Consider the following 22436-nt stretch of genomic DNA (forward strand, 5'->3'; position numbering starts at 1 on the left):
GCACAGATCATTGCTGCACAGATCATTGCTGGATAATCCATTGGTGTTGGCCTCTTTCAGGTTTGCAGCATCACTTGTCGCTTCAGGGCTGGCCACTTTTGGGTATGAGCCTCAGCTTTCAGATGTATCAGAGAAAAAGAGCAGTGAGATAGTCAAGTTTCTAAGCCTACAAGAATGATATGTTTCTCAAGATAAGTGCAATTACGATCGCTACAGAAGAGAAGCACAAAAGAAAGACAGACTCCAGCACTCATCTAGTCTAGCCTGATGATCGTTATCTTCGTCGTCGCCGCCGAATTTATGGTGGTGGACTTGGAGATCGGCAGACTGGATGGCCTAGCCGGCGAGAGAGAGCTGTAAGCGAGGTGTGCGATCAGAATCAGCGGCGAGATTGAGTCAGGTATCGGCGTGGGGTTTGCCTGGAACTCTTGATTCGGGGTGGCTGTTGGTCCCCGGAATTGGGAACGAAGGTCGTCTCCACCTTTTCTGTCGTCCGCATGAATTGGATTATCAAGGACAAGAGGAAGCAATTATGTCATCTCCCGGGAGAATTGTAAACAGTTTGATGGACTGTTTCATTGCTAAAATTTCTCAGAAATCGCAGTACGGTTTATTAAGTACAAAGAACTAGAATCATGCCTCAATAAGGCAACGGTGGCCTTGCGGGCCCATCAAGAAGGCTGCTTTGATGTGCATGTCATCTTCCGTCATTCCTTCTTTTGTGGAAATGTAGGCCTGAGGGAAGGCACGGAAAAAGAGGGTCGTGGCCAGGCGTAATTCCATTCGAGCAAGGTGCATGCCGATACAAACTGACATGAATGTTACCAATCTGATAGGCTCTTTCTCGGGCAGCATGGATGGCTTACTGCGTGATCCACCCCCGAATGGCATCCACGATTCCTTCATTGCTTTTGTAGTATTTTCCCATCTTTCAGGTGTAAAGCTGCATTTTTTTTTCAATTAGTAACTTAGAATAGTAGATTTGAGAGGAAGAAAGCGGCCTGCCTTTCTGGATCAGGGTAAACCCCAGAAACACGATGAAGACAGTAAGCACTGGTCGACACCGTCAATCCACCCTTGATATAGTATCCATTGAATTGAGCACCTTCTGGTGGGACAATTCTTGGCAATGCACCAGGAGCAGCAGAGTATAAACGCAGCGTTTCGTCAATCACATGGTTGAGATATGGAAGATTTCGGAGGTCCTTGTCCGTATACTCTTTTGGGAGTTTCTCCAACTCAGCTACGAGTTTGTCCCGGATGCGGGTATCACGACAGACGGCGTAAGTGAGATACGTGAGGGAAACTGCGGTAGTATCACTACCAGCGATAATGTAACCCTGAGCTTCGTTCTGGATATCTGTCTCGGTCATACAACTCTTTTCAGTGTCAAACACCTTCGTAAACAGAGTAAGCTTTGCGTTTTCCGGGTGCTCCGCGAGAATCTTTTTATATCGCTCAATGCATTTCCTAGGATACATAGCGAGTCTCTTTCCGGATGCAGCAACTTTGTTGAAAAACGGGATAGGCAGATAGCGTCCCATCTTGATCAGATTAGGGAAGACCACTCGGAAGGGCTGGATGGCCGAGATCTGTTCTAGATCCATAGAATATTGGTTTTTCTAAGGACCTGTTAGTAGCTGGTGCAGTTAAACTTCTTTTGCTTCCCTACCTCACCCGCCTCTAGCATTTGGAACGACTCCCCAAAGCTCAGCTCGCCGATGACATCAGTCGCAAGGAATAACCACCACTTGAAAACATCGGACACGCCCCGTGTCTTGAGTTCTCTCATGATTCCATCAACAGCCATGCTGGCTCGCATATGGACCAAGGGTTCATGGCGCGTTAGCGACGAGTCCGACATGGCCGTTGCTAGCAGTCGACGACGACTAGCATGGAATTGCTGATTGGCGGTGGAGAAGATGTTCTCGATGTTGTTCGCAATGAACCGGCGATACAGGTCTCCTTTCACAAACGGAGTGTTGGTTTTGTGGATTTCTTTCGCGTTATGATAATCGTTGATGTCGACCTGGAATGTGTTGATTCGAACGATAGGCCCTAAAGAAGACAGGAAATATGAGCGAAATATTTCCCCAAGTTCAAATTCTATAAGCACCCACCATACTGCAAGTGAAGCGAATGGATATAGGGCAGGATCTCGCCGCGGAGCCAGTAATACCAATAGACCGCGTCTGTCCACTTCGAGATCTCGGGACCCGGTATACTCGCAAGAGGATTTGTGATTCCTTGGAACAAAAATTTCTGATATTTTAAATCCAACTTAGCTAATTATAGGTCCATATGAACCTAGAAAAGGCTTCACATACTAGAATGATTAGTCCCAGCACCCCGTAGAGGACTACTGAAGGGTTGTGAACCACTGCTTCAATAGTTGGCTTGATCATCGTGTTTTAAGCCTGTGTCTTCGGATGAATCATCCGGATCCATCGTGGAAGACCATCCTCTTCTTATACTTAAATTCTCTGTAGGGACGAGAGGCAGCAGCCTCGTGCATTTCTCGCACTCGCTGTTGTCCGAATGCCGATTAGTCCGTGACCCACTTTTTGCACAACACATTGTACAAGTAGCACAGACGTGATTGGCACGATGCAAGTAGGGATCATCCGATCGACGCGGGGCATCGGATTTTGGAGACTCCGATGTTAAAGGCCGATGAGAGACCGTGTCCGATCAGACAATAATAGATAGGCCTGAGATGTGCTTGGACTAACTAGCAGAAAGGAATTGACAGCTGTTTAGGACAGGAAATCTGACTACATTATCAAATGTAAATTCCTCCATACGTTGCTGCTGAAGCACTCCGACTTCACAAATACCAACCACCGCGACCGATTCTTATACATTAACCAGAGGCCGATAGGCAGCATCCCACATTTGTACCCGGATCCATTCCTTCAAATCTGCCTCATTTGTTGGAATTCCATCCTCCTGGGCAAGACCCTCATCCACGGCGCACTTGATCACAGCCGCGGCGATGTCGACACTGATCTCGCGCACATCCTCAACGTCGGGCAACAACGGTCGATTGGGGTCTTGAAGAGCGGGTGACTTTTCCTTCAGTGCCTTCACAGCGGCCACAAGCATCTTTTTGGATAATATGCGGCACCGTGACAAAACAGCTCCAAGACCAATTCCTGGAAAGCAAGTGGAGTTGTTGCACTCCGCTATCGCAAGAAAAGGAATAATCGAATTATAAAGTGTTCTCTAAAAGGATGAGGGCCCTTACCGATCTCGTGTTTGACGCCCTGGTATTCCACCGGAGGGAATGGACTGCCTGTGGCGACCAGAGCTCGACCTTCGGTCCACTCGTAGATGTCTTCGGGTTTTGCCTCATGTAGTCGTGTTGGATTGCTCAGTGGAAACACAATTGGACGTTCTACATGCTTAGCCATTTCTTGGACGACGTCCTGTGTGAATGCTTTCGGCTTCGTGGAAGTTCCAATCAGCACATGGGGCTTGACATGCTTCACCACTGACAGAAGATCAAGCCCTTGGCCTTCAGGCCACTCGCGGTCCTCGCGTGCAAATGGCTGTTGGGCTGGGGTTAGCTTTTCTCCAAGCGATTTAACGAGCAGTCCAGGTTTATCGATGCACCTAAATATGGTCAGTGCCAGTCACCAAATGCTCGAAAAATTGCGTACCATATCTGGTTGAAAGCATCCGTCTTAGACTTGTGAGTTTCTGTTGCAATGGCGTCGGCAATTTGGTCCGCGATTCCAGTTCCCGCTGTGCCGGCACCAAAGATCACGACGCGGACATCTTCCATTTTGACCTTGCTTACGTATAATCCTGCCATCATGGCTGCAAGCGTGACACATCCGGTGCCCTGAATGTCATCGTTGAAGCAGGGAATCCGTGAATGGAATTTGTCAAGGATTCTCTTTGCGTTATCCAGCCCAAAATCCTCGCTGATATCATTAGACATATTCTTAAGCGAGGTCGACGAGGTATTCGACGTACAAATGAATCAGCGCCTTAGGAAAGCGCTGTCGGGCAGCCTTTACAAATTTTTCCACGAAGTCGTCGTACTCCGGCCCGCGGACCCTGCGGTGACGGAGTCCCAGGTATAAGTCGTCATTCAGAAGCTCCGCGTTCTATGATATCATCAGCTGAGTTGTTAATAATAGTATTGTGGGATGTATCTCACATCTGTTCCGCAATCCAGCACCACTGGAAGCTGTCGTGAAGGATGAACTCCAGCGCAGATGGTTGTAAGCACTAGCTTGGCGACCGAGATCAGAATGGCACCGACACCCTGATCTCCAATGCCCAGGATCTGCAATTGATAGTGAGCATGCTCCATCTACCTTCAGATTCATCAATTACCTCTTCTCCATCGCTGACCACAATATAGTCAACATCCTCCGTCCTCTCGAATTGGGCCAAACTTTCCTCGATTCGATCCTGATCCTTGATGTTCAAAAAGCATCCCTCCGGCTTTCGAAACAATCGCGAGTAATTTTGAATAGCGTCACCTTCAGTCGGTGTATAGATCACACTGAACATCTCTTTGAGATGGGTTTGCAGAAGCTAAACTACCATTTAATCATATGTATCTGAAAAAGACGAGACAAGCTCACCTTGTAGAAAAGTACTTCATTCTGGGTCTTCATGCTCGCCATGAACGTATTTTTTGATAATTCGTCGGGCCGACTGCTGTATTGCTCGTATGCGCGCCGAACCTGCTCATCCAGGGTCTGGATATTTGGCGGGAGTAGGCCGTGTAGCTTAAATGCATCACGCTCTTTAGTGGGAAAGGCAGAACCTTTGTTGAACTGAGCGTTTGCGAGGAGCGCAGAGCCCTAAGAGAATCTTAGTATATAGCTGCTTGCTCACACACTGTCCCCCGCACGCTCAGTGAAAGAGAGACATCTCACCTTGTAGGGGCATCTCAACGGCCCTGATGCCGCCCGAGGCAAGTGGCTGAATTTCGCCATGGGCAGAAAACCAAGGGGACACACTTTACCAAAACCAATCCGAGAAAAAGCAAAGAGGGAGGAGGGATGGAGGGAAAAAGTGGTCTGGGTTGGGTGATGTCATCGCAGCCACGTAACTGGACGCCATGTATTTATTCTCTTTCTGGACTAGGTACAACAACCATGGAAATACAAATAATCGTTTCTAGTTAATCTCCCTAATCACATGCATGGCAGGTGAAAAATGCAACTAGTACGTTCTCCTTGAGGTCATATGCATGATGTATCTATCCAGTCTCTAGTAGGTAGAAAAAAATCAAGCCAAAAGGAATATTAACACTGGGCTGGAGCGCCTGTGACTGTCGGATCCTCTGAGACTTCCTTGAACGAAGCAGACCAAGTCGTCAAATCAGACACGGAGGTTGAAAGAGACAATTCTGGTTGAGATCGCTCGCTCGCGGCCCGAGCTCACTGCGGAGGGGTTGGTTGGAGAAGATTCTATTCGTGAGACTGGTTATTTTCACGAGATCTTTGGCCGCTTGGGATTGGTAAATTTAGAATCCGGACGAGGCCGTTTCCGCTCCATGGCCTCCATCTCGGCCTTCATAATTCTCTCCTGCTCCGACATCTTCTTGGGAGCAGCCAAAACAGAACCTTTCTTTCCTGCCAGTGGGTTCTTCTTCGCTGAAGCAAAGACGTTTTTCGGCTTCTGAGCACCAAGTGACATCGATAGTTTCACAGGAGCCTGGGAAGTAGGCGCAGGAGGATCCGTGCTGGACATATCCGCTTCGGTATCATCCTTGGACTCGGGGGAATTCGTCGTCGGTGGCGAGGGGAGCTTGTCGATGGCTGGCTTAGACCCAAACCCAATATTCAACTTCACTTTCTCTCCTTCCTTGCGCTGCAATAATTTCGCTTCCGGATCCTCGTCTTCAGTCTTCTCCGCATTGCGCTGAGCCCGCTCGATTTGCTCCTGGATCAACTTCTGTTCCCTCTCTTCATCACCCTTATCCTGTCGCTCCTTTTTCATGATTGCTTCGCGCTTCCGCATAGTCTCAGGGCTGTTATCGATCCATGATACGAATAGTCCTTTCTCTGTCTCCTCGACCCGACAAATCCCCTCCCTCCCGAGGTACGCGGCGAACTGGGATAGTGATTTCCACTCGGTACTGTTCATGTGCACGTGCTAGAAAAAAAAGTTAGCATATGGTACCCAATATAGACCGTAAAAACTGACTGTTTTTTCTGCAATGACTTGTTGATAGAAATGGTTTATGTGGACCTGTTTTTCCCCGTGGGTCGTCCGCAGCAAGTCGATAAAGTTCTTTTTGAATTCGTTTGAAAACTCCCGGATTGCCTTCCCAGAGTTTTCGCCGATGAGCAACATTTGTCTGACATGGCTTTCGCTTTGAACATGACACTTGAAGCCATTCTCGTCTCTCTAGATGGGCGTTAGCTAGACCGAGGACAGGATAAAGCATGAGAGACTGACCATTTGACGTTCACTAGAGAGGTGTTAGCAAGACCGGGGAAAAGAGTTGGCATGAGAGGCTCACCAGGCTTGGCAGTACCAGCGCAGTCGACCTAATCCCTTGGATTTGATCTTATTGCCCAGATCTTTTGTACTTCCTATCTCAGCGCGGGGCATTTTGACAGAGGAACGTAGCTTGATTGAGGTGAAAGAGGATGTGGCGTTGAAGAGTTCGGGAATGAGTTCAAGATCGACAGTTGGGCGGAGAGATCAAATGGATCATGTCAGCATAGTCACGTGATGTGATAAAGACTCGGATTCAATCTCCAGGCAGAAGAGTGAATTAATGCGAAGCAGTGGGATGAAATTGAAACTCGTATAGATTCTGAGATTGAAGATAGCTGCGAAGAAATTTGGCCAAACTCCCCGGATCCTGCCTACCGACACAGCTACTGTGCTTTTCTAGAGTGGGCATCCATAGCATACAGTACAAAACAGCAACACATAAAACAAGTTCTTTCACGCATAAGCCAACTTCGCCTTTTCCAAGAGATGAAGAGAAAACAGTCAGTTTGTGCGTTTAATCATTGAAGAGAGGTTGCCACCACGTTACAGGACGAATTCGTGGATTGCCGATGGTCCATTCTCGTTGTACTCCACACGACTCATGTAGCCTTTGCTGAGACCCTGGTCGAGGACAAAGAAGACTTTGGCAGCCATCTGAGCGCCAAGGAACACGGCCTCCTCCATGCCTCGACCCCCCTGGGATGCTCCCGGTCCACCAGCTGCGCCGCCCGCATTGCCGCTAGCGCCAGGAGCGTTGCTGTTGCCCTGGTCCTTAAAGTCGGGGAAATATTCGGGAGGCTTGAGGGTCTTGACAGAGTTTGGCGTCTGGGAGTGGCCAGTCGAGCGGTGATGTGATAGATCCATCGATGGGGTGCCCGGGGTCATCTGGGGCATTCCCGGATTGTTGTGGGTTGCTGCCACCAGGAGCGGGTTGACACCATGCGCGGCAGGGTGATACATGGGTCCCGGTTGGCCCATCGGAGCCGGTGTGTTCGTTCCACCGGTGGGCATGGGAGTGGTGAAGGTCGAGGGGATTTCAGATGTGAAGATGGTCCCAGACGGAGAGAGCATGAACTTTTGGGTAATGACACCAAGCAAAGCCTGGGTGAAGCCTGTTTCCAACATTAGCCGACATCATAAGAAGTACGCAAGGCAAACCAACCTCTGACTTTGCTGCCGTTTCCGACAATAATCAGGGAGTCCCACAGCTCGCTCCGTTTTGTGGCGTCGGGGACGGCCAGAATGGTGTGGTGGATCTGGGTTGCAATGTCCTCCAGGATGCCGCTCGTCAGACGGTCTTCAGATTGCTGCCGAGGTGTCGCAGTCAGGAAGCGCTCGACGCTCACTTCAACTTCCCTCGAATGCCGGATGTAGCGTCGGGAACCATTGACCACCGCATCATCTCCCTCCAATGGGACGAACTCTTCAAACTGGAAGGACGCTTTCTCCTTCTTGGAATTTGGCAAGCGAGCTTGCTTCGGCTCCACCGCGCCCTTTTTGTTTGTGGCCTTCTCTTTCTCCATATTGGCAAGATATTCGGTGGTATTACCACTGACAATGGCTGCGACATCTAACACGCCTTCATCGTCCTCCGCATTATTATCTTCGGTCCCAGTTTGAGTGCCCTCCCCGGGGCCCCGAGGAACGGAATCAGTTGTGCCATCTGCTCCTGTCGATGCAGCTACAGCTGGATTGGCGCCCTGTCGAGCAGTGGCTGCATCGCCAGGGATCGGGGTTCCCGGAGGGAGAATCTCGGTGATGTTGCTCCGTTTGAGTTGCTCGCACATTTCCCTTGTGAACCCCTTGGAACCAAGGAGCTCCACGAGCCGGTCAGTCATGGCATCTCCTCCACAACCTTCCAGCGCGATTCCTCTTCCGTGTTCGTTGACTGCAAAGTCCGTTACGGCAGTCACGTCCACCTTGCCCTTTCCAACATCGATGATAGTTGCAGTGGAGGTGCCGTAGCCATAGCAAACGGCGAGTGCAGAGTCCATGAGACTGAAGGCGGGGGCCTTGAACTTCTCAAAGACGAATTGGGTGATGGCCTCGCGATCCCGGGCGGACCAGACAGGTTGGGCGATGAGCATGATGGGGGTATGGAAAGGCGGGCTCAGGGTATTATAAATATGTGTCAAATGCGCAAAGAAACAGGGCCAGTCGACGATGCGCCCGTTCTCGATGGGATAAATGGCGCCTTGGTCGGACGTCACGTCTTCCTCATAGAGGATCTCTTCGACGGTCTTGGGCTCTTCTTTATTTTCAGTCTCGCCGGCACCTTCACTCTGCTCTGCCCCTTCAGTGGTCGCGGGCTTGTCGCTCGGCTCGCCATTGGCCGTGCCTTCTTGCGCAGTAGGCTCGGCGTCTTTCATCTCCACGTCCTCCTTGAGCCTGTCCGTGCCATTGCTGATCTTGACCTCCTGGCGCCTCTCACGGATCCGATATGGCTCGTATTCACCCTTCTGCTCGGCAGGGAACATGCGCGTGGGGAAACGGAATCGCGCGGGCGTGAACGTTTCGGGTAGACCGAGCTGCGCCAGGGTCATCTGTGAACCTGGCGCAATCAACTAGAGAGAGGGTCAGCGATGTTTGAGGAAAGGACAGGTGAACAATCCACACGCACCAGAATATGCTCATCCTTGAAGGGCGGCATCCTTGAGGCGGGAAGATGGGAAGGGCGCAAAAGCTCCGTCGGACATGGATTGAACCAGACGAAGGGGAGGCTGGGCGGTGAATGGATTTACTCATCCTGGACCAGTTAACACCACACTACATCTGGATATACTCATACGCATCGTGTCATTATTAGTAGATCGAGTCCACATCAAAAGAGAAACCTAAGAAAAAAAGAAAGAAAGACTCCAGCCCAAATGCAAAGCGCCCCTTTTCTCTATGACCAGCAAGAGACAACCATCCTCATCGTCTTTATTCAGGCCCCGCGTTGTACTTCTCCGTCGCCGACCGGAACAATTCCTGCTGCTGCCGCATCAGTTCCTCCTCAGACAGTCCGCTTTGCTCCATCTTGCTCTGCTTCTTTTCGCGGGACTAGTCGGCAGGTCAGCCACACCATCCAGCGCACATCCGGGGCCAAAAACCTACCTTGAGCTGCTCGCGGTGCTCCTCCGCGATAGCAAGCACGCTGGGAATATAATCCCCAAACCCCAGATCTCGCAATGCTTTCTCCACGTGCTCGCAGGCAATCGTCTTCTTCGCCTCCTTCTCGCTGATGTCGTTGGCCTCGGAGGAGATCAGAGTGATGAACTCAACGCAGCATTCCATCAGCAGGTCGCGCGCATCCTTGGCGAAGGTTTGCCCAGATGATGGGGGTAGGATCTCGGTGATGATCTTTTGAACCGTCGCTGGAGAGAAAACCGTTAGTGAACCATACTCGAAAGAATCAAGAAGAGAATAAGACTGGGTTTCCAGGCGTACCTTTGGGAAGCGACAGGTCGTCGTTTGCTGTGGATAAAATCAAGGCATGTCAGTAGAATGCCGCGCACACGGGTCATGGCAAGCGCTGAGATCCGACTTACAGCTGAACTCTCGATCGGACATGATGATGGATAGTTGGCGTGTCTGTCTTTTGTTCGCGTCCGCCGGTGGATTGGTTCACTAACTATGTCACGGCAGAATGACACCGCCCTCATCCACTTTATCAGGGTTTTTCCTTTTTTCTTCTTTCCTCTTCTTCTCTTCCCACTCACCTTTTTTTTTTCATGAAAACATCACCTCAACACTAATAATTACTCAAGGTATGTTCTCCCATTCTACTCCTTCTACCCTCATTTTACCATGATGAACCTTGTTGTCGCCCCTATCATACATACTATGGTGACGTTACCTGTCCTAGCCAAACGGACGAACTGATAATTTTGCTTTCCATCTGCTGTGCATTTTGACTCCTCTGGTGTTGCTCCTTGCTGACTATGAGAAGAATTCTAGGAAATCAGTCTCAGATGCTCTTCAATTCCCCATAGTAATACTAACAGGTATGCGAAGACTTTTTTCCATCTCCCTCCCTTTTCCCCTATTCAATGATGATCAACCTACATTCCATGCTAAGTATGAAGGTGCACTGCACCTAATGCTTCTAAAATGTAATGCTTTTCATCTTTCGGCTGATTGATAACACACTATTCTCATGTTGAAATTTGGCATTGATCCTTCTCTGGCAATTGATGCTAATTTGCTGTACAGTGCGACCCTGGGAGACCTTTGCTAGATCCAGAATATATCACCCTTATTTATGCCTGAAATGTCTCGAGCTCCTTGTCATTCCATCTGTAGGCGTGTCAGTAAAATCAGTAAAGTTCACCGGTACTCATAGGTTATGACATACGATAGAAAGCGCCCGCTGAGGTCCATGGGTGCATCCAGCACCAACTTGGCCATGACATGGCCCGGCTGCTCGGGCTGGAGAAGCTTTCCGTCCTTGTGGACCGTCGTAAACTTGGAGTGCATCTCGTTATCCAGAGTGGTGGCATGGTCCTCTCGCAACGCCCGTTGCATCTCGGTGTCTACCATGCCAGGTCGAATGGACACCGACGTCACGTCGGGTTCCTCTGAGCCCAGGCTCATGGCAAAGTTGTTCATTGCCGCCTTGGTGGCAGCATAGATAGCCCAACCCCTGTAGGCATTGACCGCAGCGCCAGACGAGGTAAAGATGATTTTTCCTTTGGACTGGCGCAGAGCTGGGAGAGCTGCTTTAGTCTAGAAGGAGAGATCAACAACTAGATTCTTCATATGGAGCAAATTGGACCAAATACTCACAAAGGCGACGAGACTGATGAAATTGATATTAAAGCCTTCCTGCCACTGCTGCACCTCCGTGTCGGCGAGCTTGCCCACCTGGCCCAGGATGCCGTGGTTGAGAACCATGCCATCCAGCTGGCCGAAGGACTGGAGGGCCAAGTCGACAGCCTTTTGGGCCAGAGAGAAATCTGCCAGGTCGCCGTTCAGGACCTCGACCTGCTTGCGGTACTGCTCCTTTAGCTTCTGTAGAGGTTCCACGCTGCGGGCGACGACCACCACATTGTGGGATTGCGGGGCGGAGAGCAGGTACTTGGCTATGGCCAGACCGATGCCTCTTGAGGCTCCTGTGACGATGATGGTCTTGGCTGCCATTGGTGATATCCTGCATCGCAGGTTAGGGATGGGTTATAGTACAGGCCCGGCGTTCTCCATGTCTGACCCGGGGTATCTGGCAAAACTCACACACAAAATATACACAGGATCAACAGACTTACTTCCACACCTGATTTGTTTATCGTCTTCCCGGGAGCGTTGTAAGGAGAATGTTCTTCTCAGTGCGGGGCTTAGTCAGTCGTGGGGTGGCACTTCTCATTTCAAATCCACGTCATACAACGGTGTTGTCTGTAATTGTAGGTAAATACAGCATACATAGCATATCTGTTAGGATTGTTGAATAGTGATGAAATCCCTATTGGGGCGAGGAAATCATTGGACTGAGTAGCAAACGTCGTGTCGTTCTCGAAATATATACATATTTTGCATATAGGTCACGCAACTAACTGTTGACACTTTCCCACCTTCAACTAACAATCCCAAACAGGACAGACAAGCCCGTGGGCTAGATTATACCGGTGATACTCCATCACCTTGTTCATTTCTCTTCTTGCACTGCACTTGGCTTCCCTCGAGCATAGATCGGATGAAGGTTGTTCCATCGCCTTTAGTCAGCGCCGCGGAGCTTCCAGAAACTTCAGGCATCGGCAGTCCCGAGTCGAGCTGTCGTTCTCTGCCTTTGCCTCTTCACTTCTTCACAACCAACCGCCGCCACTCCCTATTCCTTCTCGTCATTCCCATCTCCTGATCATCGACCCTCACCGTCCGACCACCCACCACCACCCGCCATGGCCAACTATCTCGCCTCCATCTTCGGTACCGAGCAGGACAAGGTCAACTGCTCCTTCTACTATAAGATTGGCGCATGCCGCCACGGCGACCGCTGCTCCCGGAAACACGTCAAGCCGTCATACTCGCAGACCGTCCTGATGCCCAACATGTACCAGAACCCCGCCTATGACCCCAAGAACAAGATGAACCCGAGCCAGCTCCAAAACCACTTCGACGCTTTCTACGAGGACGTCTGGTGCGAGATGTGCAAGTATGGCGAACTCGAGGAACTTGTCGTGTGCGACAATAACAATGATCGTAAGTGGAAGCTTCTGTTCCCCTCCGCCCCTGGTGGCGTTTGCGCTAACGTGTACTCTTGTCTACAGACTTGATCGGCAACGTCTACGCACGGTTCAAATACGAAGAAGACGCGCAGAAAGCCTGCGATGCACTGAACTCGCGCTGGTACGCCGCCCGGCCCATATATTGCGAGCTCTCACCCGTGACGGATTTCCGAGAGGCGTGCTGTCGTCTGAATAGCGGCGAAGGTTGTGTGCGCGGCGGGTTCTGCAACTTCATCCACCGCAAAGACCCTGGCCCGGAGCTCGACCGGGACATGCGACTATCGACGAAGAAATGGTTGAAGGAACGGGGCCGTGATGCACGAAGCGTTACTCGGAGCCCGAGTCCAGAGCCGACCCGGCGGATGTATTAGCGGGTGCCCCTGGTCAGGAACTTTCTAGAGTTTGTCTATTCCTTTTTTTGTTTCATTCTCGGCGTTGGGCGAAGACACTGGGTGATTCGATTCTACTTTCCTTTGCGCGGCGGGAGCGTCTAGGTCGGGGTTTCTCGGTTCTATCCTCTGGTGCCGTTGATTGACATTTGTATTATGATGATATCAGACCCGCAAGCAATTATAGGAGACTTCATTGCCTTAGTTGGTCCCGCGTGATCGTGTAGATGTTGATGTTCGAAGTGAGTCTTGGCATCCACTTTGTACTTTTCCACGCCAAAACGCGAACTTCGCGTCCCCCACTGCCTCGAACACCACGACACATTTTCTACCCAGCGCGCAGGATCTGCCCTTCCCGGTCTTGAATCGCATTAGACCCAGCTTCAGAGCAACTTGCTCTGCATCATGGACAATGTCGAGTACAACGATGCCAACCGCGCCTTCATCCAGGCCTTCATGGCGCGCTCATCCATGACCTTGCCAGAAGTCCAGCCGGTCCTGGCAGCCATTATGTCACTGCACGGTACATTTCTCCGACTCTATAAGGTGAATATCAGTTGCTGACTCGACCATTTTGCACAGAGGGTCGTCCAATCGAGCCCGACGATGTCACCACCGAACACCTCTCCTCCTTCATTTCCGCCGCCAACTCGGCAATATCCCCCTTTGACCTAGAAATCCGCAGCTCCCTACATCAAGCCTCTCAAGCAAATCCACAGGGTACCACCGACCCAACGCCGGAGCGGTTCTACGCGCTTGTTAATACAACCAGCGATGCTCTAACGCAACTTGCGACAACTCGCTCCGCCGACGAGATTGCCTTCGTCAAGAGGATTCTGGACTACATGTTCGATACAAATAACACCCGGCGGTGTGAAGGAATGGCCATTTCAAGCATACAGGCTATCCAACAGGCCAAAACTTCAGGTGATACTAGTCGGCGGCGGTCTACGAATGTCGGTGGCGCGCAGGCGAACCAGGGGGGAACTGCACAACCACTGAGCATGACACAAGCAGAGAACGTTATGAGGCAGCTGGTCGATGAAGGCTGGTTCGAGAAGAGCCGCAAGGGGTTGTTTACCCTCACTCCGCGGGCGTTGATGGAGCTGCGTGGCTGGTTGGTCTTGACGTACAATGACGATGTCACGCGGATTAAGAATTGCGCTGCGTGCAAAGAAATCATCACTGTGGTAAGGCATTATTCTTCTTCGTGAAAGAGCAGACATAGTCTAACCACCGACTGCTAGGGCCAACGCTGTGGCGACCTTGATTGCCCAGGTCGTCTGCACGACCACTGCATGCGGAACTTCTTTCGAATGCAGCAAGCAGAAAAGTGTCCCGTGTGCAAGGAAGAGTGGCCTGGTGACAAGTTTGTGGGTGAGAGAGCCATAGCTGCGCAGCAGGGCCGACCACCGACTGTTGCTGTCCAGCGCGAGACCGCACCCCCGTCGAGCATGCCGAATGGTCACCATAATGCATCTGAAGTGGAAGATGGCGATGAGGATGAAGGGTGAAGCAGCCAATGATAGTGACGACATTGACGATCTGAATTGCAGGACCAATTCATCCGCGGGTAATACTGGGGTCCAAGGGCCGCCCCAATCGAGATGACCCAACAAAGTGCGATATCATGGGATTAACCCGAAATGGAGGAAACATAAGCCCTCCCATGAGGTGGAACCTGGCCCTCTCGCCTCTTCTAACTAGCTCCTTCTGCGAGCGTCTGTTCGACTGAAGTACCATAATTCTCTCTGGGTCAGTGACCAGCCCAATCTCAGCAAGCTTCTTCCAGCCGGGAAAGAATATTCAACATAAACAATTGAATAAATGTATCTAAATCCTCTAGCCTTGTAGTTACTTAATAATGTATCCATATTATCTAGCGGATGTCGTTTGCTCCGGGAGCGTTTCGTACTCCGCTTTTGCTTTCTCTCCGGCCCGAACGGACCTTCTCATCTACACTCGGGACAGCAGCGATGCCTGCAACAAATAAATCCCGGCCCGGTAGGCACTCTCTCCCACGCCCCAGGACATGTAAATTGACCAGGTTAGGCTGTCTCATCTGCAAAGCACGCAAAGTGAGTATCTCATCTCGCCTTCTCCCAGCCAGACCCCTAATCATGAATGCAGGTAAGATGCGACCACCCATCTGGACCTTGTCCCCAATGCAATCGCTTGGGCTTGAGCTGTCCGGGGCTATCAGATGAAAAGATGACGCATCAGGACCTGCACGCGATCGTCGAGAATGCCTTTCAGCGTGCGGGGCGGCGGCGACGGGTGCAGGGCGCCTGCCACGAATGCCAGGTTGCCAAAATGCGGTGCTCCCGCGGCAAACCCAGTTGTCAAAGGTGTACATTGAAATCTCTGTCTTGTAATTATTCCAGTGAACGGGGCAAGCGACGGCGCGTCGACCAAGAAGGCACGGAGGAACTGCCCGTCCAGGAGTCTCAAAGCGATGACCGACAACGGTTTGTGTGTCGTTCCTGCGACCCTAGAATTCCTTCTCATACATCTGATTTAGGGAGTCTCCTTCAAGTCTCCCCGATGACCCGGTTCATCTAAGAGAACTTGTCGAGTCTTATTTCGTGCATGTCCACCCTCTCCGCTGCCTGAGTTTTATCCACAAGCCATCTTTTATTCAGTCATTGGACCGGGGTGCGGCAGAACAGGAATTTGGCCAGGCGTTGATGTGTATTATCTGTGCCTTTGGAGCTCGGTGTGTCTTTCTAATCGTCTGGCGCTTTTCCCTTCTGACCGTTATTGCCACCTAGACATTTGGACTCTTCTTCACAGGTGGAGAACGAACGACTCAGTTTATCATGGGCAACCAAAGCTCAGGAACTTGCTTTTCTCAAGCTAGGTAATCCGAGTATCTCCAATTTGATGGTGAGTTGAAAACAAGAAAAGCCCCAGTCCTAGAGACATGGCTAACCCACGTGTACACAGGCATTGGTTCTCTTATGCGAATGGCATATGCAGTTTGATCAAGAGAGTACGGCGTTTATGATTGCGGGTACCTGTTCACGCTTAGCCCAGCTGCTGAGACTCGACTCTGAAGCTACTGACCAGAGCTTGACGGGAATCCCGAAGACATTACTGACCGCAGAGAAAGAGGCAAGGCGCAGACTGCTTTGGTCTTGTTATATCCTGGATGTGCATATCAGTTCCGGAGTTGACTTGATCTCCAACTGGCCTTCATTACCACAGACACGTCTACCATGCTCGATTAGAGATTTTATACTGCAAACAGAGCTTGAAACAGGGACCCTTCAAGAAGGGAGCGATTACATCGATGCACTTACTCGGTCAACCAACATGTGTCTTGAGGCTTATATTGTCCATGTCGTGTATTTCCGGAAACAGGTTCTGCGGTGAGTTCAGCATCTTGTGCCAGAAATTCGCATGCTAACCGCAAGACACAGCCTGATTCGACGTTCCGACCCTAGCGTGCTCTCTGATTTTACCCAGCTCATTACCCAACTTGAAAAATGTGGTGAAAGCTTCCCCAGACACTTGCATCTCAACGAGATCAACGCATATGTCAATGAGGAAAACAATCAACTCTCGTCCTTCTATTCGCTCCATCTACTGTACAACCAGTGCTTCTGCGATCTGTACCGAGTCACTCTCCCAGGATATCGATTTCCTTTGTCCGCAATCCTTACAGAGCAGAGGCCCGATAGCGTGCGAACCCTGCAGAGTCAGTGCGCGTACTACGCTCAAAGGATCACAGCAATTCTCCAGAATGCGTTGAGCCGAGGGACCAAAGGATTTGGTGATCCAATATGCGCAATTTGTGCCTATGAATCTTCCAAGATCCAGATTGTATATGCTCGAACCTGTGCAAAGGAGGACAAGACTGCTGTCACCCAGAACTTGGGTATCAATCTAACTGCCCTGGACATTATTACCCACTGGGATAAGAAGAGGGTTGTTTTGGTAAGCCTACAGTCCTTTTTTTTGTCTTGCAGTCCGTCTAACTGCTTCTGTCAGGTATCCTCACTCGCGAAATTACTCCAAGATTTCGGATTTTCGGATTTAGCCGGTGAGTGGCTGTCACGAAACAAAATGAGGTGAGTGTCCACAACAAGCACGCAATGATAGCAGCCCCATTAATATTGGTTCTAGATCTCAAAGCAGCGATGATGCTCCACCAGAAACGCACCACCTACACCCTTTGGCCCTTTATCGTATGACTTGGAAGGAGATTTCATGGCCACAGAGGATGGACACTAGTATCGCGTCAGCTTTATCCCGCCCAAGTTACTGGCCTGATGCAGGTAATGGCGATAATCGAGTACAGCAGAATAATCCTCACACTTCTGCTCAAATGGAGGAATTGCCTTTCGATCTGGAAGGGATGCCTTCAGTAGAGGATCAGCTGCTGCCGGATGTGGACTCCTATCTACAAATGGCGGATGATTTCTCGAATTACCTTACTTGGGATCCGTGGAACTTTGGCTACTCTTAGGATAGAAATCTAACAGTTGACTGATTGTAACTAGTTCCTATCTAATGCGGAATCTTGTCTGCGTATTGTATAGGGACATCGCTTTTGCCAATGAATCGGATCCAGCGACCAGTATCTTCAAACTCGTCCGGAACACTTGTGATAGGGTGTTTGCCCTCTTTCAACTCCCCTGCCAGGCCGACTACGCCAACTTCCTCAGCGTAGATATTCCACAGTCTGAGCATCTCGCTGACCAGCTCCGGCGCCTTTTGGCTGAGGTCATTTGTTTCACCGGGATCAGAAATGATGTCAAATAGCTCCCACCTCTGAGGGCCCCGAGGCAGCGGCACATATGTGATCTTATAGCGACCCTTTCGCAACGCACCGCTCCCCGCGATTTCCCAGCCCGTGACATGATCTTCGTCATGGATGGCCAGCATATCGCCATTGGTTTGCGACCCGCCACTTGCCATTGCATCCAAAAATGGCTTCCAGCTGACTCCTCGCACAGGAGCAATTGATCTTCCCTTGTATGTGCTCCCCGGATGCTGTAGTCCGGCATACTCGAGGATAGTGGGAACAATGTCCATGACCGTACAGAACGAGTCAACAATGCGACCGCCGGGGTTCTGGTTGGCGACCGGCTTCACAACCAAAGGAACTCGGCAACCACCCTCCGTCGAAAACATCTTGTACAGCCGCGAAGGAGCCGTTGCCGCTTGCGCCCAACGACTTCCATACCAGACAAAGGAGTTGCCTCGGCCGATATTCTCCAGCGAATTGTCGTAGTACCGGTTAATGTGGGCCACAATGTCATCACCAACAATAGCTTGTGCTTCATAGCTAGCGCCTTCTGCGCCATTGTCTGACATAAAGCAGATGACTGTGTTGTCGTATTCGCCCGTGTTCTTCAGATATTCCAGAACCCGCCCGATGTTGTCATCCATGCGGCTGACCATACCTGCAAAAGCCTCCATGGATCGAGCAGACTTCGCCTGTTCATCGGCAGTCAGGTTCTTCCACTCATCGGGCTCCCCGGGGACCGTGACAATTTCATGAGGCACCACGTCCTGCGCTACCATACCTAGATCCTTGAGTTTCTGCAATCGGCGCAGTCGCAATGATTCCGGTCCATCTTCATAAATACCCCGGTACTTGTCCATGTTCTCTTTCGGAGCCTGCAGGGGCCAATGTGGCGCAGAGAAGGGCAGATAGGCGAAGAATGGCTTGGACTTGTCACCCTCAGACCGTTGTGACAGAAAGTCGATCATCTTGGAGGCATAGTAATCTGATGAATAGAAGTCGTCTGGCAATTTATTGATGTACATCGAATCCTCCATATGCAATGCTGTTACTGCTGTCTCAAAGAAGCGAGGGGGCTCTTCCGCGATATTTTCGTACTGTGGCTCATATCCTACAAACACAATTACTTTCTTCTTCCCCCAATAGTCATTTAGTCAGACATACCGTAGTGATTAGCACAGCCTGGCAGCAGAGCAAATGACCGCTCAAACCCGCGCATATGCGGACCATATTCTTTCTTGAGACCAAGGTGCCATTTGCCCGACATCACAGTGTGATACCCGCCCTCACGCAGCAGCTCGGGCACGGCAACCACTTTATCTGTCAGGTATCCTTCATGACCAGGGGCACCTTGGTGAGCAGGAGAGTTTCGCACGAGCTCTGACAGCTGTCCGAGTCCGGTCAAGTGGTGATCCGTGCCCGTCATCAGCATAGCGCGCGTGGGCGAGCATGCCGCCGCAACATGGAATGACGTGAATCGTAGACCCCCTGCAGCTTGGGCGAGAGAATCGATATTAGGCGTGTTGATTTCGGAACCGAAACAGCTGCAATCGCTGAACCCGAGGTCGTCAGCGACGATAATGAGGAAATTGGGTCGGGATGCCATTGTTGAGGTCTGTCCAGGAAATAGAGACAAAGGAAAATGAGGACCTGGTACATAGGATGAAGGAACAAAATCCTTCCCCCAGCTCCCTTTTTACACCTAAAACATACATTTCCTGAGCCCCCCCCCCACCGCCCACTTTGTTCTAAGGTGTGATAAGCTGGGGTGCGCACAACAGAAGACCCGCCGGGGCTCGGCATTCGGCAGGTCGTTCTCGGGGCTCGGCTTCGCCTCTCGCCCGGCTTTCGCGAAATTCCATTTAGCCAGTCTACCCCAGATTTTGAATTGATCAATAGGATATGGGTCTCAAAGGGCAGTGGAGACCTTGAAGTATGCTCATCCGAAAGAGGTATTGCACCATCAGCCTTTCAGGAGTGGTGGTATATAAGCCCAATATGATCTCCCGGGCGAAGGGGCTAGGATTTTGTGTATGAGCACTTTGCCCCAAGACCCTCAGCTTTATATCAAAATGGTAGTAAAAGCGCAAGACGGAACCTCCTTGAAGGAGCGCTTGTCATGGTTTACACCAGTGACGGCTTTTCTGACTTTGTACTTCTCCCCAAGCGCCTGTGGTGTTGTTTTGCTGATACCGATTTTGCAGTTACCTTTCCCTGGCAGCACTGAATTTCGGCTATGATGTTGGTATGTATAACTATACCTCGCCTCATATAAGGGAACCTAGCTGACGTATGTGATTTTAGGGACTTTTTCTGGGGTTCAGGCCATGGATCGTACGCTACGCTAGTTTCGTTGCTGCATGAGAATGGCTTGCTAAAGTATAGATAGCGTTTATTCGTCGTTTCGGTTCATACGACAAAGCAACTCAGGATTATGTGATTCCGGGTTACTTGGCCTCGGTGATGAATTCGACTCCTTTCATTGGAAAATTGATTGTCTGAACCCTCAACTTAGTTTACGAATAGGCCGTTGACAATTCCCACAGGGAGCTTTGGCCTGTGGCATTATCACAGAGAGATGGGGACGGAGAAGTGCGGTTGCCGTTATGGCATGTGTTTCTCTTGTGTATGTTATTTCCTATAAACTCCTTGAGGATTTGGCGCTGACTCTTACAAGAGGAGTCACTCTGCAAACATCGGCAACCACCGCAGCCCAGTTCACCCTCGGCCGCATCATCAACTTCGGCATGACGGGTTTCTGCATCGTGGTGACACCTATCTACCAAGCAGAATGTTCACCACCAGTGCTGAGAGGACTGATCTCATCTACAGTACAGTTCCAGATCATCCTGGGCCAGCTTATTGCGTCGCTGGTTAATTTGGGAACGGAGAAAATAACCTCGAACTCTTCATGGCAAATACCTATTGGTACGCGTTTAGAAGCTTACGGAAACTGATGATACTGACTGCGGTTTTAGGACTCCAATTTATTGTGCCCGTCTGTATTCTGGCGCTGTTGCCATTCATGCCAGAATCGCCGAGATGGTGAGTAATGATTTTTGAGAAGCGTACTAAACAATTATATTGACATTATTATCAACAAAGGCTAGTTTCTAAAGGCAGATATGACGAGGCAGAGCGGTTTCTGAAGACCCTTCGACCAAAAAGTGCGACAAGCGAAGAGATCTCGCTTGAGATCGAATACCTACAGCACTCAAGTGCAAATCAGGGCAAAGGGTCGTGGAAAGAAGTGTTCGACAAGAAGAATCGGGTACGTCGACGTCGAACTAGCGATTCCCACGGTGAACTGATTCAAGGCAAATATATAGATCCGTACCGCGATCGCTGTTCTGGTGATGTTCTGCCAACAGATCACTGGCCAGGCCTTCATCTCTCAGTATGGCGTTGTCTTCTACAAACAGCAAAATATCAGTGACCCATTTTTATTGAGCGTAATTCAGACGGTGATTAGTGTCGTATGCAGCGTGATCACGTTGCTTTTCGTGGACCAGGTGGGAAGACGGTGAGTTTCTATCATACTGGTTGAGTGTAAAAACCCAAGCGCTAATCGTCCATGCCACTGATACAGGATGATAATTTTGACGGGCGGCACCGCGATGGGATTCTTCCTGCTCCTGGTAGGAGGAATGGGCACGCTGAAGAACCCTGGGCCTAATGCCAAACGGACAATGGTGGCATCTCTGATGATGTATGGGGCATCGTATGCTCTGTCATGGGCGACCGTGTACGTCCTTTTATGTCGCCTATACATGAGCTCAAATCTAACGCGACGCAACTAAAACAGATCCTACATTATCCTCGGCGAAGTGGCCAACAGTCGCGTCAAGGAAAAAACGAGCGATCTTGCGGTGTCGATTTCGGTGCTCACCACTTTCGTGGTGTCGTTCACTCTCCCGTATCTGTTGGACGCGCCGTATGCCGACCTGGGACCCAAGGTTGGATTTATTTACGGCAGCATCACGATCGTTTCGTCAGTGGTGGCGTACTTCATGGTTCCCGAGATGAAGGGGCGCTCGTTGGAGGAAGTGGATCGGCTGTTTGAGGCCCGAGTGCCGCTGAGGAAGTTTCAGCAGGCCAAGTTGGAGGAGGATCTGGAGCCGGAGAAGAGTGGTGCTTGAGGGATGTAACTCAAGATTTGGCCCCTGAACCCAGACCTTTAATATGTATGCATCTTAGGGTTAGTTCGTTATGTACGTTCATTTAGTCAAATAATCAAAGCAGACTTTGTGGAACTAAGTATTAACATTGCCGGACAATTGTCGGGGATTAACTAGGTTCCACCTTTTCGCCGCTGCCAAACTCTCCAGAGTCGATGACGAGGCTGCCCGGCGCACAGCCGGTCAGTTTGCCGGAAAACATCGGCTTGCCATTGGGATTGACCGGGTTCCCCACACAGGATTAAACGGGGACCAGCCACAGACAGCCCCCTACGCCATTACCCACCTTCCCTGACGGGCAGCTCGTATTTCGCCGCCGAAAAAGCATCTAAGCTTGGACGACGATTATTATTCCCCACAGTCCGACCATGGCTGGATCGGCATAATTAAATATTTTGTGTGCCCCGGGCGCGGAACGCGACTTTCTGTTTCTTCCCCAGATTTT

General features: G+C 50.5%; 11 protein-coding genes across 11 annotated transcripts; 4 read left to right on the forward strand and 7 right to left on the reverse strand.

The window, feature by feature from the left end:
* Positions 1–968: 968 nt before the first annotated feature.
* N7510_001069 (uncharacterized protein) lies at positions 969–2405 on the reverse strand (the record flags this gene model as incomplete). Its single annotated transcript, XM_056972996.1, has 4 exons — positions 969–1622; positions 1673–2058; positions 2121–2262; positions 2328–2405. 4 exons carry the CDS (start codon positions 2403–2405, stop codon positions 969–971), a joined length of 1260 nt encoding a protein of 419 aa, XP_056838113.1.
* A 451-nt stretch (positions 2406–2856) lies between these two features.
* Positions 2857–4958, reverse strand: N7510_001070 (NAD-dependent malic enzyme; the record flags this gene model as incomplete). Its single annotated transcript, XM_056972997.1, has 8 exons — positions 2857–3155; positions 3248–3615; positions 3663–3929; positions 3982–4115; positions 4169–4297; positions 4348–4551; positions 4602–4823; positions 4899–4958. The coding sequence occupies 8 exons, from the start codon at positions 4956–4958 to the stop codon at positions 2857–2859; spliced, it is 1683 nt and encodes a 560-aa protein (XP_056838114.1).
* Positions 4959–5457: 499 nt separating this feature from the next.
* N7510_001071 (putative C2H2 finger domain protein (Kin17)) lies at positions 5458–6585 on the reverse strand (the record flags this gene model as incomplete). Its single annotated transcript, XM_056972998.1, has 4 exons — positions 5458–6123; positions 6175–6378; positions 6430–6442; positions 6494–6585. The coding sequence occupies 4 exons, from the start codon at positions 6583–6585 to the stop codon at positions 5458–5460; spliced, it is 975 nt and encodes a 324-aa protein (XP_056838115.1).
* Positions 6586–7017: 432 nt separating this feature from the next.
* On the reverse strand, positions 7018–9124 carry N7510_001072 (uncharacterized protein; the record flags this gene model as incomplete). The annotated part of the gene is made up of 3 exons (XM_056972999.1): positions 7018–7586; positions 7637–9038; positions 9095–9124. 3 exons carry the CDS (start codon positions 9122–9124, stop codon positions 7018–7020), a joined length of 2001 nt encoding a protein of 666 aa, XP_056838116.1.
* A 272-nt stretch (positions 9125–9396) lies between these two features.
* nctB (negative cofactor 2 transcription regulator complex subunit NCB2) lies at positions 9397–10026 on the reverse strand (the record flags this gene model as incomplete). Its single annotated transcript, XM_056973000.1, has 4 exons — positions 9397–9516; positions 9571–9830; positions 9904–9930; positions 10005–10026. The coding sequence occupies 4 exons, from the start codon at positions 10024–10026 to the stop codon at positions 9397–9399; spliced, it is 429 nt and encodes a 142-aa protein (XP_056838117.1).
* Positions 10027–10715: 689 nt separating this feature from the next.
* N7510_001074 (SDR family oxidoreductase) lies at positions 10716–11595 on the reverse strand (the record flags this gene model as incomplete). Its single annotated transcript, XM_056973001.1, has 3 exons — positions 10716–10752; positions 10811–11181; positions 11242–11595. 3 exons carry the CDS (start codon positions 11593–11595, stop codon positions 10716–10718), a joined length of 762 nt encoding a protein of 253 aa, XP_056838118.1.
* Positions 11596–12344: 749 nt separating this feature from the next.
* Positions 12345–13042, forward strand: N7510_001075 (zinc finger CCCH domain-containing RNA-binding protein; the record flags this gene model as incomplete). The annotated part of the gene is made up of 2 exons (XM_056973002.1): positions 12345–12645; positions 12714–13042. The coding sequence occupies 2 exons, from the start codon at positions 12345–12347 to the stop codon at positions 13040–13042; spliced, it is 630 nt and encodes a 209-aa protein (XP_056838119.1).
* A 423-nt stretch (positions 13043–13465) lies between these two features.
* On the forward strand, positions 13466–14574 carry N7510_001076 (non-structural maintenance of chromosomes element 1 family protein; the record flags this gene model as incomplete). Its single annotated transcript, XM_056973003.1, has 3 exons — positions 13466–13583; positions 13643–14250; positions 14308–14574. The coding sequence occupies 3 exons, from the start codon at positions 13466–13468 to the stop codon at positions 14572–14574; spliced, it is 993 nt and encodes a 330-aa protein (XP_056838120.1).
* Positions 14575–15180: 606 nt separating this feature from the next.
* N7510_001077 (fungal specific transcription factor domain-containing protein) lies at positions 15181–17531 on the forward strand (the record flags this gene model as incomplete). The annotated part of the gene is made up of 9 exons (XM_056973004.1): positions 15181–15190; positions 15264–15378; positions 15445–15528; positions 15582–15776; positions 15832–15946; positions 16007–16431; positions 16483–16999; positions 17054–17133; positions 17189–17531. The coding sequence occupies 9 exons, from the start codon at positions 15181–15183 to the stop codon at positions 17529–17531; spliced, it is 1884 nt and encodes a 627-aa protein (XP_056838121.1).
* A 41-nt stretch (positions 17532–17572) lies between these two features.
* N7510_001078 (arylsulfatase) lies at positions 17573–19419 on the reverse strand (the record flags this gene model as incomplete). Its single annotated transcript, XM_056973005.1, has 2 exons — positions 17573–18924; positions 18978–19419. The coding sequence occupies 2 exons, from the start codon at positions 19417–19419 to the stop codon at positions 17573–17575; spliced, it is 1794 nt and encodes a 597-aa protein (XP_056838122.1).
* A 466-nt stretch (positions 19420–19885) lies between these two features.
* N7510_001079 (sugar porter family MFS transporter) lies at positions 19886–21952 on the forward strand (the record flags this gene model as incomplete). Its single annotated transcript, XM_056973006.1, has 11 exons — positions 19886–19965; positions 20018–20058; positions 20118–20147; positions 20203–20309; positions 20360–20439; positions 20491–20741; positions 20792–20858; positions 20919–21084; positions 21143–21336; positions 21403–21558; positions 21619–21952. 11 exons carry the CDS (start codon positions 19886–19888, stop codon positions 21950–21952), a joined length of 1506 nt encoding a protein of 501 aa, XP_056838123.1.
* Between the last annotated feature and the right edge of the window lie 484 nt (positions 21953–22436).

Source organism: Penicillium lagena (assembly GCF_028827675.1).
Source record: "Penicillium lagena strain IBT 129212 chromosome Unknown utg000001l_segment0_segment0, whole genome shotgun sequence".
Lineage (NCBI taxonomy): Eukaryota > Fungi > Ascomycota > Eurotiomycetes > Eurotiales > Aspergillaceae > Penicillium > Penicillium lagena.